This window comes from Hydractinia symbiolongicarpus, chromosome 2 (assembly GCF_029227915.1).
Source record: "Hydractinia symbiolongicarpus strain clone_291-10 chromosome 2, HSymV2.1, whole genome shotgun sequence".
Taxonomy (NCBI): domain Eukaryota; kingdom Metazoa; phylum Cnidaria; class Hydrozoa; order Anthoathecata; family Hydractiniidae; genus Hydractinia; species Hydractinia symbiolongicarpus.
Genome location: NC_079876.1, coordinates 25,736,547 through 25,752,854, shown reverse-complemented (window position 1 = coordinate 25,752,854; position 16,308 = coordinate 25,736,547). Strand labels below are relative to the sequence as shown.

General features: G+C 35.6%; 2 protein-coding genes across 4 annotated transcripts in view; both read right to left on the bottom strand.

The window, feature by feature from the left end:
* Nucleotides 1-3,340: 3,340 nt before the first annotated feature.
* On the bottom strand, nucleotides 3,341-10,505 carry LOC130630358 (potassium voltage-gated channel subfamily C member 1-like). The gene is made up of 5 exons (XM_057443831.1): nucleotides 8,613-10,505; nucleotides 6,307-6,546; nucleotides 5,080-5,523; nucleotides 4,266-4,569; nucleotides 3,341-3,971 (listed from the first exon to the last, which is right to left on the bottom strand). The coding sequence occupies exons 1-5, from the start codon at nucleotides 8,907-8,909 to the stop codon at nucleotides 3,487-3,489; spliced, it is 1,770 nt and encodes a 589-aa protein (XP_057299814.1). The 5' UTR covers nucleotides 8,910-10,505; the 3' UTR covers nucleotides 3,341-3,486.
* A 630-nt stretch (nucleotides 10,506-11,135) lies between these two features.
* LOC130630351 (potassium voltage-gated channel subfamily C member 1-like) overlaps nucleotides 11,136-16,308 on the bottom strand; it is a 51,292-nt gene continuing 46,119 nt past the window's right edge. For all 3 annotated transcript variants that reach the window (XM_057443822.1, XM_057443821.1, XM_057443820.1), the window contains exons 2-6: nucleotides 15,494-15,769; nucleotides 14,335-14,778; nucleotides 13,547-13,847; nucleotides 12,915-12,962; nucleotides 11,136-12,376 (exon numbers count right to left, since the gene is read on the bottom strand). In XM_057443822.1, coding sequence (XP_057299805.1) covers nucleotides 11,643-12,376; nucleotides 12,915-12,962; nucleotides 13,547-13,847; nucleotides 14,335-14,778; nucleotides 15,494-15,739 — 1,773 coding nt within the window. In that variant the 5' untranslated portion in view covers nucleotides 15,740-15,769 and the 3' untranslated portion in view covers nucleotides 11,136-11,642. The remainder of the gene's footprint in view (nucleotides 12,377-12,914; nucleotides 12,963-13,546; nucleotides 13,848-14,334; nucleotides 14,779-15,493; nucleotides 15,770-16,308) is intronic.

Sequence of the window (16,308 nt, the reverse complement as noted above, 5' to 3'; positions counted from 1 at the left end):
TTGGCTGAGGCACTTGGAAAGAATGGAGGGGGGGGGGTAATTGGGTAAGAAAGTGTAGGGACTTGATAGTTCCTGGGACAAAGCCCAGAGGGAGACCGGGAAAGACTTGGCAGGAGGTTATAAGGACAGACTTGATACAGAGGAAGTTGAGTTTAGATCTAACACAGTCTAGATCAGATTGGAAAAGGGTCATTAATATACCCCGTCCAACCCATGCTAGGATGGAAAACGGACGTTAACCGGAGAATGATGATAAGGTAGTGCAATGTCATAATAAAAATATTAGTCAGCTATAAATAATAACCTTGCCGAATAACCAGAAAGTGACTTCCCTTCTATACATAATTAATGATTTGGTCTTTACACATGTTTTGTCATTTATAAAATCCATGGCTGGTAAAATTTTTCGCAGATGAGGGTAACAAAAGTTAGGGATTTGATCACGATGTTATTTTCTACACTTTGTTTGTGTATACATGGTCAACCTACCTTAGAAAAAAATTGATAAACAGAAAACACTAATACATAGCAATTAGGGATTATACAGTACACATGCTAGCATGGCTTTGAATTTTGTTGCATAAAGTATAGTTTGAATGCAAGCTTCTGCCTATATGCAACTTGCATAAATAATTACTTTCTTAATAGACCACTGTTATTTAGAGAAAATAATTATATACATCGTAAAATAATAAAAGGACCAGGGAGGTTATTGTTTAAACAACAATAACCTACATGTGACAATCTTGAGGAATTTTTCGGTGCGTCATAGTATATAGAATTTGTAAAAACAGCATTTAAAAATATAAAGCTATAAGTAATTAAAAAAAAGCTTAACAGGCTTCCACGGTACTTTTACAAGTTGGACTCACCTGAAAGACTTGCGTGTGAAATTCTCAATGATATATTCACTTTTTGTTAAAATTTCACGTGACTCAAGATTTAGCTTTTTAAATATTATTTATCGTTTTGCTTAACCACCATCTTTTTTTTTTTAAACCTTCTTCTTTGTCAAAAAATTTTCATACTTAGCTCCAGTCTTTTTTAGTGAAACATGACCCTGGTACATAATACTTGTGTAGCACCTTATATATTACTGACTGTTATGGCCATAACGAGATACCTGCATGCAGCAAAGTAGAAAAACAAAGAAAAAACTGGACTGGGCACACACCTCTGCTTTGCTGGACCGTATACACTGGGGATTTGTAGGCTGCGGGCTGTTTTTCTCAGTGTAGACAAGGATATTTTGTTAATGGTTCTTAGGATGGTTAGAGGATTTATCTGGCAGAATAGAGAAAGTGAAGGAAGCATCAGAAGAAAATGCAAATTCCCAGAACCAGTTCTGAGAATTTTCACTTGCATTAAATACAGAATGCTGTCCTGCTGAAAAAAACAACTTTTTGGTCTTATTTTTAAACATTACAATTAGCTTTACTGAAGGATACACTTAGACAAAAAAAACGCAATATTTTCTCTTTATATAAACAGAGATTAGTGATAATACATACTTTTTATACTTTAGTTTTAGTTAGAAATAATTTTTTATTTTTAGGAACACAACACGAAAATGAAATCGAATCCATTTCATGCATGCGTGCTGCAGGTTACCATTTTCATTTGTTATGGACATGTAGCCTCGTTTCCATACAAATTGCTTATGATAAAGCCCGTAGTAGCTTTTTCTTCTATGCAGGAGAGCTCCCAAACGTCCAGCGTTGACACGCGTATCGCCATACACGTTTTCTTTTTTATAAGAATAGTGTTTTTTCGTTACGGGTGAAGTATTCTTATGATTTGGCAAAGTATGAGGGTGAAGTATTCTTAATGTATTCTTATTTTTCAGGGTAAAGTTTCTGTCACATGTATGCGCAAGAATAACTATTTCACGACAGCTGGAGATGTTTCTTTTGAATGAGATGTTCGCACATATTTTAGTATACTGTTACGCATTTACAGCATGTTTATGTTCTTCTCCCCAGAGATGTTTATCAAACCAAATATAACAGGGTATTCCAAGCAAACTCACCCTGGAAATATTCTTGAGATTTTCTTACAATTTAGGCAATTTTCACCCTGATATTCCCTATATAAGTTATTCCTTTAAAAAAAAGCCTGTGTTACAGTTGATCTTTCTTGGGCGTAAAATTATTGTAGTAAGGTTGGTATTGTTGGGGACTCGTGTTATAGGAGGCCACCTGTTGTAGAAGGCCGACTGTTGTAAGAGAACGTGTGTTTAAAAAGGACGCCGTGTTTTGGAGAAGAAGTGCGAAAATAACTTCTAATGAATTCAATCAGTATGACATAATTGATCGGATTGTTCCAAACATTTTACCCATTGCTGTGTTATTATACTCTACTTACGGTGTTACATAAAAAGAAATTTTAATAAATTTAACAAAAATATTTTCCCCGTCATCCGATATATGTAACCCTAAACACCCTTAAGCTTCGCTTGACTTCCCGAATCTCCTTTCTGCCTTACACCTTGTAAAAATCCTTTCCAAGTCAATAGTGGTTGACATCCTCTTTTCCAAGGACTTCTTTTCTGATCTCAATGCCGCTAGCGCTTACTTAACTCCCTTCTTAATGACAAAAACGCAAGAGTCCATGGGGACGAGGTTGTAGTGTGTAGTTGTCTGTCATGGAGACAGACAACTACACAAAATGGAGAGAAAATATTGTTTGTATAAAATAATTTTCAAATTTTACGCTTAATTTTTTATTATATGTATCTGTGAATAGTTTCACAATAGTATATGAAAACCACTCCCGTTAGCCCCACGAGAAAGTGCCTATCATGCATATACCCGCATGGGTATTTTTGGCAACCTTTTTCGCCTCTTTGCACAAAGGTATAGTACAATCACTTTGTGTAGAGAGATTCAACGGCTATTACCGTTGAGAGAATTTGCCCGTCACAATAGAGTCTATAAAAAATATATCGCATTTGCCATTTCGTGTGTCCTTAGCACGACATTTTTTATCGAGAACGGATGGACACAAAAGGTTGTTAATTAAGGAGATACATAGACTAGTCGTTATCCCGTGGAAAAATGTATTACTCTACTGGATAATGCTGAAATAAAGCTGCGCGCGGCCATTTTGAACATCGTCTCCAGAATCCTTGGGAACGAGGTAGAGGGGTACAAAACAGCCTAGTTCTCAACGTTAAAATTCAACACAAAGTGAAACAAAAAAAGAATTTGTAAGATAAGTTGTTTTAAACGCAATCTCGATCCCAGGGTATCTTGTATCTTTTTGAAACAGGGACAGCGATACGGATGTCAAAAAGATACAGGGTGTCATGGGGATAAGGTTGGTTTGAAACGTATTTTTTACAAAATCTACATATAACAGCATTATTTTATGTAGTGTCATACTTTCACTATATAAGTATAAATTATATTTATTATATTTATATTTCCTTATAACAGTACTATTTATATTCGTATTTTTGTAATAGTTTACAGCTCAACTGTATTTTCAATTTATTAAGGGATGGTGATAGCGACTATTTTTCCGTCTTGAAGCATGCACTGAAGCATGAAGTTTTGCTGGTTCGTAAGCACTTATATCCAAATGTAAGATCCTTTTTCTATCTCTTGCAGGAGTTCCCTGTTCATTCAACATGCCGTCATACGATCGTGTCAACGACGGCATATGGTTGCTTAGGAGGTTCGGTTGTTCATATACCGTCAGGCTTCTCATTTTTTTAGAAGTATACTCCTTATGAAAGCTAAGAGGAGATTTCTCGTTGTCGTGTTTTGCGACCGGTTTATACACGTTTTGAACGGCACGTGGAGATCCTTGGTTGTCGTGTCTAACGAGCGGTTTAAGAGAGCTGCCATTAGTTGCAGGATGCAGAACTGATGTCTTCTTTGTTTTGGTGTCGGAAAAGAATTTAATTGGACCAGCCAACGGACTTATTGCGTAGCGACGAGATCTTGAATGCATGTTTGCAGGGTTTTCTAAAAATAAATTCAAATTATTTTTTTAAGATGGCCAGAAAATTTGTGACCAGAAAATTTGTGATAAATGAAAAAATAATTTAGTGTAATGGTTAGATCGAAGATAGAGCACCCTTAAAGCAACCTCATTTCCTGGGGGATATTGCCTTCTTGTTTAGCCGTCAATTAAGCCAGCTTTTACATAGGCAATAAACCCTGGGAACGAGGATGCCCTTAAATATTATGAACAAAAGCATTTTAAATGAATTTTAAGATTTTAAGATAGATTAAGATTAAAATAGAGTACACTCAAACCTTTATTTTCAGCTAAATTCTTTTCATTTGTAAACAAAACCTTGTCAGCCTTTAGCATGATTTTATGTTGCCTCTTTGGTAACCTCATTCTCGCCTGAGCATAAGAATAATAAAACGAGAAGTTGTTTCCGATAACAGAGACAGGTAACGCGACTACTAAACAACCGGAAAACGCACAGATAGCTCCTAAAAGCTTTCCATATTCGGAAGTAGGTACCACATCTCCATAACCAACCGTAGTCATTGTGATAATCGCCCACCAGAAGCAGTCAGGAATGCTTGTGAATTTCTCAGCCGTAATACCCTGTGGAGATAAGAAAAAATCATATAGAATTAATTTTATTAAAGATTTAAAAAATATTATGCCACCCTCGTCCCCGAGTTTTTTTGGCCTTCTTGATATGAGTGATGACGTCGAAAAATATTTTTCGCCGTATTCATCGGCGCTGCAGTTATTGATAGGTCTGGCCGTCTCAACTTCCGATATGCAAAAAGAGACAACAGGTCCTGGGATCGAAGTTGAGTCCATAGGGCAACTTGTATCTTTTCTGACATCGGGACAAAGATGTTCATCTCCACCACCCGATATAAAAAAGACAACAGGCGCTGGGAACAAGGTTGCATTTTTTTAATTTAGCGATTAGTTTCTATAGAATTTTAAAAATAAAGAATGAGAGCTCCAGCTAAGTGCGTTTTACCTTTTCTTCAACTTTGATACAAGGAGACTCCTCACTTTAAAGGATAAAAAATCTTTTAAAGATGTTTCTTTGTACTATTGCAAATTTGAGTAACACAAAGTAAATCTTTCAAATACCTTTTCTGCGAAGTACACCATCGTCGAAAATATCACCATAGGAACGAATAACATAATGACCAATAACACAAGTTCACGTGCGCTTGCTTTTAACGTCTGACCAATCACAATCATCCCGCTAAAATTTTTAAAAAATCTCAACAAGCGAAATATGCGGAGCAATCTCAACATAAACAAGAAGCTCAGCACGTCTGTGCGCGAGAAAATCGTCACGTAAAATTGACCAGTCGATAGGAAGTCCATCCACGCCATTGAACTTTTCACAAATCTGATTTTTGACGGACAGCATATCAAACGTAACATGAAGTCCACCGTGAAAAATGCACAGTAAAAGATCTCTAAAGCGTAGAACTGTTTTTCGTTTTGTCGAAACCTGTCCATCGTTTCCAAGCAAAACGTCGTAACAGATAGCACTGTTACCAAAAGTATCGCCAAAGTTACGAGCTATAATAAGAAAGTAAATGATTGATAGATGATGGGTAGAGGATGGGAAGAGGATGGGAAGAGGATGGGCAGAAGAAGGGTATAGGATGGAGCAACGGTTGCAGAGCAAATAACATTTTTGGAAGATATGAGAAACTGTCCAAAAATGTCGTTTTGTTTGCATTTTAATTTTCGTATGTTTTCTTTATCTCCTTATGTAAGACACCGTTAGTTTCTTTGTTTTTTTACAAGCAAGTTGCGCAGAGCGGTTAACTTTTTCTCACCGTAAGTACTATAAAAGCTACTGAGATGTAAATCCAGGTTTTAGGCACTGTAAGCTCGTCAAAGTAAGTGATCTTGTCTGTACTGCTTAAGAAAATTTCTCCTCTTAGGTATTCATGCAAGAATAAAAAGGAAGAAACTTTCGTTAAATAATAAACTTTCGAACACTCTCAAACCTGTACATAGCAGACGCAAACAGTTTAAAAAAGAATGTTGACTGTGGTACAGGTGTCCATTATGTAGAGGTAATTATATAAGGGTTTGACCGTTAACACTGCATAAAAGAGTGTCCCCGCTATGTACAGGTGCTATGTAGTATGTCTGCTATGAATAGATTTGACTGCATTATCGAATTTAGAGCGCAATGTTAAAGTTTTATTCCTGTTAAATTTGAAAAAAGCACATTCTCCTTTAGTTTGTAAATTTTTATCAGCTGAAAATCAGCGTGAGTGTTCGTCACGCATGCATAAACACTCAAGGTTACTAAAAACCAGTAAAAGCAGAAAAATATATCAAACTTGCCCGTGCACGTGGATTTCTTTCCGGTTTCTCTAATAACCTCCACACAGTATTCTTAAAGTTTTCTAAACTTTTACGCAAACCACATGTTTCATGTTTCGTCATGTCTTCGTATGTTTCTTCTTGTTCTTCGTATAAATCGTCAAACATTTTTAACGTCTTGTTTGCCTCTCGGTGCTGCGTGTAGTAGCCCCAACAACATGGCTCCATAACTAATTCGTCAATCCCCCAAAATTGAAGCTCCTGAAATACGGGAAAGATCTAATTTGTCTTAATTGGACGAGATTAACGAAATTTCGAATATATTTTAACGCGGATGTGTGGATCAAAGCTAAAAACAAGCTAATTTTATATGAAATTATAATAAAAAACACGAAAAAAAATTTACTTGGCTTTTCAAATTTTGGACCTTAACAATAGCAATGATGTAAAATGTTTCTTGACTATTCAATTTGGAGCTGTAAACACTTCATAATGCGGCATAATTAGTCAAACTTTTAATATATATATCTCGAGTAACAAGAAAGATTTTTCAAATAAAGAAAAAGGTTCCTATAAAACTGTTAAATGTCTTTCATATAAGCTTCGCTTGTTATTTTGAGGAAGGTAAGCTTTAGTAATATTTATATGTTAATACGCCTTTTAATTAACTAAAATTCATTGTATCAACAATCAAAAAAATAATGAAATTGCTATTAACCCACGTTACTTTTAATAACCTGCACATATTATTCCTCATTCGTACTTTAGGGTATGTGGTGGGTGGGTGATACAGGTAAAAAGGACAAAAATAACCATGGCCCTTTTGGAATAATAGTATTCTGTTAACATCAGCAAGACCAGATTGTCAATTTTTAGCCATTCCTTCTTCTTTAAAATCCGACTTGCGGCCTTCCAGCTGCATATATGATGATTCGCCGTTCCGTTTTAGAGTTAAAGTATGAAGCAGGAATTAATACGTGCATATTATTAAAAGTAACGTGGGTTAATACCAATCATATAAAATTCGACTTGCCGGCCTTTTTGCTATATACCTTAACGGACAAAATGTTCGTCGAACAAAATTTTTCTTCGGACTTAATTTTCGTCAACAAAGAAAAATTTCGTTACTTTTTGTACGATATATATATATATATATATATATATACGATGTAAAATCCGACTCACCAGCCTTTTAGCTGCATATGACGGTTTCATATCATAAAGATGTGCGTACATTGTTTATGTGAGGACTACAGTACAACACAGTGTAACTTTCCCACTGTTTTTTACAGAACAGTTTTCATAGTACTCTATGATTTATGTACTTCAGAAGTATCGCCTTCATATTAGCAGGGCTTAAAAAGTATCTCATGTGTCCAGTGTGCATAAAAGTTTGCTACGTAAAACATAAATATTTCACAAAAAAAGTTGTTAAAAAAAATTACCAGATGCTTATTATTGTATTTTTTAAGGTCAGTAAAAAATCATTTTTTTTAACACTTTGCGTTATTAACAGACGAATCGCAATTCCAGAGCTTTTTGAGATAAATCTCAATAGTAGGTTTTAATCTCAAAGAGCTCTGGGGACAAGAATGATCCCAATCGACATTTCCCGATGGGTCTTAAAAATATGTCCGCTATAGGAGGCTCTGCGCTACACGGGGCATTTTCTGTGAGCGTTTAACAATAGTTGTTGTTTTTTTGTAGGGTGTAATCATAAGGGGAAGGCATAATATTTCGAAATCCTTAGTCCCGAGTCCCTGACGTAGAAAACCCTGATATATGTCCTGTCATGTAGGAGAAAGTTATCTATAAGTCTCCCTCTTCTAAGTTACTACTTGAGCAACTAATCGTAATCTAGCTTTATCATTATAAACACCTCCAACTTCATCCCCAGAGCTCTTTTCTCTTTCTGGCTATCTCCGACAACGAAATTGACAGGAAAGAAAAAAAGAGTTAAACAAACACTTTATCTAATATTACATTATAGATTTTTTGGATGATACGGCTTGCTATCTAAAGTTTCATATCTCTGTATATAAAACTAGCATTACGGTAGATGATTTGTGGCACATTACCATGATTATTTTCTTGCAAATATAATAATAACGAACTATAAATCTATAATATGTGTGAAACGCCGAATTAGTTTATTTATAACTAAAAACAACAAAATATTATTTCCATTAGGCTTATCCAATTCCTTATCTGTGGCCGCCATGGTAACATGATTTACAAGGGATAAAAATTACCTTTGATCTAACCGCTATGTTTTTATTAAAAAAAGTTATGCTTTGAAAGCATGCTTTTTTGTGTATCGTACTCACCTCTTCAAATAGTGGTCCGCACACATCATTTGGACAATGTAGCTTGCCTGTTCGACAATAATTCAGAATGTTTTGAAAACAACCTGGATGTCTATCGAAGAAGAATTCATTTCCATCGGGATCAAAATCTGCCATCTTTAATGCTGTCTCAGCAATCCAGTATAGCCTCGTATCAGGAAAGTTTTGAATAGTACTGATATAACATTCATGTCTTGTCCCTCCTACGTTGATAACAACTCTGTCTTTGAAACTTGTAGCGTGCTCTGTTGACGTATTTCGGAAACGTTCGTTTTGCATATCGTTTGTATGTGTGATACTACACAGATAATTTTATCAATACTAGCAACGGCATCTTGTTCACATACTTTGTTTTTGTTAATTAATGGACTGATTTGTTAATCTATGAAGATCTTGTTAAGATGTGAAATGCATATGTTGTCAACAAAGTATAAACTTTTCATCGACTTTGTTTGGACCTGATAAACATCTCAGTTAATTAGGGTTTATGTGTGTACATTTTGGTTTTGATTTACTTTTCAGTTTACTGCTGAATAAACACTTGAATTTGCTTCTTTTCTCATTAACACGATTGTTAATGTTATAATCTTTGTTTATCACAGTTGAGAAAGCTTTTTTTATTTGACGGTCCTCTTTGTACTTCAGTGGATTTCCTTGAAGGTGTGTCAAAAGATAATTGGGACAATTCGTTGTGAGCGGGAGAAGTTTGTCGAACTAAACTCTTATCATATTCGTATATTTTGTCAGACTGATTTTTGTCACATCAAGTATGTGTATATAAGTGGATACGAGAAAAAACCAAAGACAAATTCGTTGTGAGCGGGAGAAGTTTGTCGAATAAACTCTTATCATATTCGTATACTTTGTCAGACTGATTTTTGTCACATCAAGTATGTGTATATAAGTGGATACAAGAAAAAACAAAAACAAATTCGTTGTGAGCGGGAGAAGTTTGTCGAACTAAACTCTTATCATATTCGTATATTTTGTCAGACTGATTTTTGTCACATCAAGTATGTGTATATAAGTGGATACAAGAAAAAAAATTTAAACGTTTCTATTATCAAAATTGTTATCTCTATAATAATAGCCGTCGTCTGTCTGTCTCTGCGCGGACCCCCCGCTGAGTTAGAAAATGATGTTACGGAAACACGAATATCAAATGCGATATATTTTTATCCGCTTTGTTGCGACGGGTAAATAAAAAGGACGGGCGAACCCGTGGATTTTTCCACGGGCAACGACTAGTCTTTTTAATAATAGCCGTATTCCGTCTGTCTGTGTGTCCGCGAAAGCGGCGTCTTGTAACGGAAACACGAAATTCTTAAAATGCGCACGAATATCAAATGCGATATATTTTTATCCACTTTGATACGACGGGTAAATTTAAAGGATGAGCGAACGCAACGGGCGACCCCGTGGATTTTTCCACGGGTTAACGACTAGTCTCTTTAATAATAGCCGTATTTTGTCTGTCTGTCCGCGGAAACCGCGTCCTGTTGCGGAAACACGAAATGCGATATATAAAGGACGGGCGACCCCGTGGATTTTTCCACGGGTTAACGGCTAGTCTCTATAATAATAGCCGTCGTCTGTCTGTCTCTGCGCGGACCCCCCGCTGAGTTTGAAAATAATGTTACGGAAACACGAATATCAAATGCGATATATTTTTATCCACTTTGTTGCGACGGGTAAATATAAAGGACGGGCGAACCCGGGGATTTTCCACGGGCTAACGACTAGTTTTCTCTATAATAATAGCCGTATTCTGTCTGTCTCTGCGCAAAATGGTACCGCAAGTAACGAGACACACAAAATGCAGTAAATAAAGAACCACGGCTACCGACTAGTATTTAATAACAATACAGTGAGCTAAAAAATGGCGTCAGCTTATCATATGCGTCTATTTTATGATACCATCTTTGTGACTCAATTTAAGAAGAATGTGGAGAAAGAGAGATTATGCAGACATATTCAATTTTATCAATCTCCGTATCTTCATTCTCCATCGAAGATTGCATTTCTTGCTTTAAGAGAATATGTTATCTGTAGATTTTCCATAAAAATAGTCTGAAAGCAAAAAAATATCTTCAGTGTTCATTGATTACAGAATGGAAAGGAATTTGTGAACTGTACAACTAGCTTGGTTCTTGAAAACACTTGTGTAAGGTTGGTTAGAATTTCAACTTTATTTTAACTCTATAGATTGTTCACGGTAACACACTCTTATAATATGAGAAGATTTTTAAAATTAAAATTTTAATCCGTCATCTGCGTGTAAGAAATCCTTTGGCCAAACTCCTAATATCTTTTAATTTTACAACAATGGTTTTTTCTTTGGTGTCTTACAGATAGACTCCTTAATACAGAACACTTCTTAACCAACAAAAACGTTTTTATTCCGTAAATTATAACCTCTACAGCAGGAAGTACGTTTTCATTGTCTTAAACCGTGCGATTAGACATTGTTTATGTCTAAACGCACGGTAACCGAAGGGAGGAAAATATTATGTATTATTTATTTCGTCACTATGAGAGAAAATAAATACAAGTCATAAATTTTAAGGAAATATATATATATATACATTTATTCATTTTATTTTTCATCCAAAATAAAGATTATTGGACAAAAAGGACAAAAGGGTGGAGATAAGTAGTTTTTCAGGGTTGGCTAAATACTTGACTGACGAATTATGTGTTACCGACTTAAAACTTTTCGTCTACATTTGAAACCTTGTCCCCAGGGGCTTTTGCCTTTTTGGCATCGAGGCCAGCGGCAAAAAAACTTGTTTAGCCATCAAGTAAGCGCTAGCAGCTTTGACATAGACCAAACCTTGGTGACGAGGTTGCTACATTTGTTTCAGCGCTTTTTACCTTCTTAAATAGAAATTAACTTAAAAAGCGCAAACAAGACGTTTCAAAACAGAAACGGAATTGTTTCCAGGTGGCAAATATATTACCTGACGAATAATCATGTCCGAAATTTGTCCGGTAGGCTAAGTAGGGTAAATACTACAGAAGTGGTAAATTTTGGTTGCAGTCTCTTTCAGATGACATCACCGGACTGAAGCTCTCACGCGGGTCCATAAACGGACTCATCATTACGTCCTCTGTCCTCTTCACACTCTGATCTAAACCATTGGTGATAACTACATGTGGACTATCTGTACTGAAATTTTGCGGCTTGGCTGTTTGGCTTAGTTTTCTTCTAGATTTTAATTCGGCATGACTAATTTTCCTAGGAACATACTGGACAATATCACAATGTATGACACGTTTCTTAGTGTTTCCAGGTGTTGAATGACACCAGCTGTCATCCGACTGGCTTAAAATCTTCATCTCATTCACCCTTCTTATGTCGTCATTGCTTGCTCCTTTAAATCTGTTTTTCCTGTCTGAGGAGTCAGAAAAAGTGTGTAGCGTGGGTAAGCTTTTATTTCTGGCACTAAGATTGATTTTCGGGCTTTCTACACTTTCTTGTTCCATCTCAGCTGTGTCTTCGTCTGTGTCAACGATTTCATGCAGTACGTTACTAATAAAATTGGGGCTACACGAAGAGGCATGCATGCCTACCAAGTCAGTCAATGCTAAGCCTTTGGCGATGTGTTTTCGGGATCTTCCTTTTCTTGCCTTGGTAATAGGATTTGCGGAAGGTTGTAGGGCATGTCTTCGTTTTTCGCGGGCAGGTACGGCTATATCGACGAGTACTGATGATACGGATGATAGTGCGTCCAGAGCTGCAAGTCCTAAAACGATTGAAGTATGACAGTTAATAAAATAAAAAAAACAACAACGATAACGACAACAAACAACAACAACGATAACGACAACAAACAACAACATGTATGTCATAGGTGGACGTACTAAAGGCTACTTGAAAGAAAGAAGAATAACACTGCTCCTTAAAAAGACCCACGGGAAATCCCCCATCACTAATGACAACTACCATCTTTGGCGCACAGACAGACAGAAAGCATATTAATATAGACTTTTCGGTAACCGTGGATAAATCAATGGGTTCGTTCGTTCTTTATGGATTGGATTCGTTATGTCGTGTGTCCGTAGCACGACAATAATCACACAAAGGCAGCAACACAACGGGTGTTATTAATATAGAGGTTGGAATGAGGTTAAAACTAAGTTGGAACGAGATGAAAACAAGGTTAGAACGAGTTTAGAACGAGGTTAGAATGAGGTTAGAAAGAGATCAAATCGAGGTTAGAACGAGAAATTGTTGTAAGTTTTCATCGCATTTACTAATAAAAAAATACTCAAAAAACTGACCTCTGCCTTTCTTTTCCATTGGTGGGCTTACATGTGAATCTACGCGATCTAAAAATAGATGGTGGCGTCGTGTATACAATAATTTCCGCGGGAAAGGCGATTGCATAAACTATCTGTCGAGTTCGTTTTATGTAACAGATGATTCTCTTTCAACAGATATTCATATAATATTTTTAAAAGGATAACAGAGATAACAGAGTTAAGAAGAAGTATCATATCATTTTGTTATTCTTTATAGAACGATTTATCAATTATAAAATTTGTAGCCCTCTTTGCGAAACAACCCTTTTTGCGAAAGGTAAAGGGCTAACAATTGACTCTGAATTTGTACCAGTCAGAAAATATCAATAATGTGATTTATGCACTAAAAGTTAAAATCTTAGAAGTGCATTTTTTGAAAAATATTATCAGCCTTGTTTAGCATTCTTTGAATTTTTGCAACGTAACATGAAAATCACGTCACTTTTTTGGTATTTTTATAAAATTTGACGATTTGGGTACGTAACCAAACCCTTTCTCCCATATGACAGTACATTAAATAGATCTTTTCTGTAAGGACTCCATTTCATAACTTTGTTACCTCAACCATTTCTTGATAGTCCTTGTTATCAAAATAATCAAGATATGCTTACCGCGACCTCCCTGTTCATGGTTACTGTTCATCAACGCTTTATCAGCTGACACCAAAGCAGGACTCCGCCTCTTCGGTAATCTCATTCTTGCTTGAGCGTAGGAGTAATACAGAGTAAAATTGCTACCGATCACTGAGACAGGTAACGCAACAATCAAGACACCAGAGCAAGCACACATAGCTCCAATCATCTTTCCGTACGTTGATTTAGGGATATCGTCACCATAACCGACTGTTGTCATGGTAACAATAGCCCACCAGAATGTTTCGGGAATATTGTGAAAATCACGGTCTGGAGTATCCTAAGATTAGATTTATGATTTCAGTGTTAATACACCTTTTCTGAATTAGTTTTCTTTGATGTACGCGCCTATTTCTACACTTTTTCAAACAAAATAAACGTGATTTGTTTTTGTATTGTTTTTTGATTGGTTTTGATTCTCTCACAAATCAAGCGCAAAAGTGAAATTGTTGATGTGTGTGCATTTATTTCATTATTCACTAATTCGTTAACAATATGGAAACAATAAAATTTAAAACATGTCAAAGACAAAAGAATTTTCCTTAAGCGTTATATTTACATGCGTTTTTCTGCTTAAGAACGTAAGAACTTTTTTTCATATGTTGCAAAACATTGAATGTGCAATAAAGCAGAACACGCTGTCCCTTTTCTTGTTCGAGAACATGTTGAAAATGTTTTTTAGATTTCAAAGAGAAAAAACGCCATGACAGCCTTTTCTTCCGCTTCAAATTTCTTTTAGAAAAACCCAATTGAAAGTCTTTCCTTACCTGTTCTGCATAGTACACCAGTGTCGAGAAAATAATCATAGGGATCAGGACTATCAGAACCAATAAAAACAGCTCATTCGCACTTGCCTTTAACGTCTGACCAATGACCTGCATTCCACTTAAATTTTTAAAAAATCGGAACAGTCTAAAGATACGAATTAGCCTGGAGACGAATAAAAAATCTAAGGCATTTGTGTGAGCGAAAAAGCTGATATAGAATTGCATTGTGGATACAAAATCAATCCACGTCATGGCGCTTTTAAAAAATTCCTTCAACGATGGACAGCAGAGGAATCGGACTATAAACTCTACCGTGAAGAATGCACAGTAGATGTACTCGAGTCTTTCAAATAATGGTTTTTGTTCGGTAAAATAGTTCATGGTTTCCATACAGAATGTAGCCAATGACAGCACGATGACGCTCATGGATACGAGAGCGCATATCTAGAAAAACAAAAAACATCTTTACTGCTTTGTTTACGCAAAAAAACTTTCGAAGTTGATACCTGACGTGGCAATTAAAGACCTCGTAAATTTTGCATGACCTACGTACGTCAGTTGTTTCATGCTAAGAATATTCTAGACAGACACATACCACAATGATTACTATTGTATTCTATTGATACCAAAAATAACTCATAATTAGTCATAAATTCATTTTAAAACATATTATTGTCGCTTACAAGGCTATAGTAATTATTCGCTTATATCACAACATATGAATTCAGTCAAGTGGTTGACTTATACAAACCTTGAAATTATCGATTTTTAGAAACCTTTTCTCGACATGGGCCGATATCAGGCGCATATCACTGAAGGATTCAACGATGTGTGATATGTTTATATGGCTTAGGACGAAAAGAAGGTCGTTTATGTGATATGAACATTAATTTCTTCACATGCATCATTTTTTAATTGATGGCTATTATCTGTAAAGTGTGAAAAAAAAAGTTTTTCATCTTCAGTTTCTCATTTAATCTTTAAATATGTTCATAAAGTTTTGGACGACAAGAAATTCACTTTAGGCTTAATTCCGCACTAAGCAAATGTAGTCTATTGAAGTTGTTTGACAAAGCTATCATCAGCGAATTGTAATTTAAAATTTTAATTTGTCCACACAATTATTCGTACACATCTTTTTTAATTTATACCATCTAACCTGTGCATATGTCGATGAGAATGGTCTTTCTACAATAGCCCAAACTTTTGGTCTCACATCTGAAATAAATTTTCCCAATTTCCCTTTCTTTTCATTTCGAATTCTCAGGTTCTCTAACTCGTCTGGATCTAAGTTATTGTCGTCCCTGCTTTCCTGTTCTTCACCATGCATTTCATCGAACATTCTTAAGTTTTGATGTGCATCTCTATGTTGGGTGTACGCCCCCCAACAGCACGGCTCCATCATCAGTTCATCAACTCCCCAAAATGCGAGTTCCTATAAAATAAATACCTTATGATAATACACCTCCGACAACTCGAATTTTACTTCCCTAAGTCATCTTGTTACTCGCCTGTTAACTTATCTTATTTGCAGCACGAAAATTTGATTAAGGTTTAGGTAATTAGATAGCCCATTTCAGGAATTCGATTTAACAGAAACCAGATCTATACTTATCTATTTTTTCAGTCTGCGACACGGTTTTTATACAAGAAAGTAATTTGTAATATAGTGGTACTCGACTTCTCAAAAACTAAAGAAAACTTAATACTACATTTTGCAGAGCCATTTTATTAAAACAAAAATGTTCCAAACCAACAAGCTAGAAGAATGCTCTTCAATTTCATTTTTATAATTCTTCTTTTGTTTCTTTCCATCAGCTCTTTGTTAATGAAGTCTTAACACTTTAGACTTAAATACGAGGTTTCGAAAATTTCCTATAAAACCACATCGATCAAAGCGTTTATTGTACTGCCTTATTCTCAACAAACTAATATTTAAATTTTCAAATATTTAAATTTTCAAATATTTAAATT

Bases quoted from the DNA above. Each gene is read 5' to 3' on its own strand.
- LOC130630358 (XM_057443831.1), bottom strand. From the start codon at position 8,909: ATGCAAAACGAACGTTTCCGAAATACGTCAACAGAGCACGCTACAAGT. The intron at 6,547-8,612 runs GTGAGTACGATA...CCCGTATTTCAG, and splicing joins GCGGACCACTATTTGAAGAG to GAGCTTCAATTTTGGGGGAT. The intron at 3,972-4,265 runs GTTTGAGTGTAC...ATTTATTTTTAG, and splicing joins GAATTTAGCTGAAAATAAAG to AAAACCCTGCAAACATGCAT.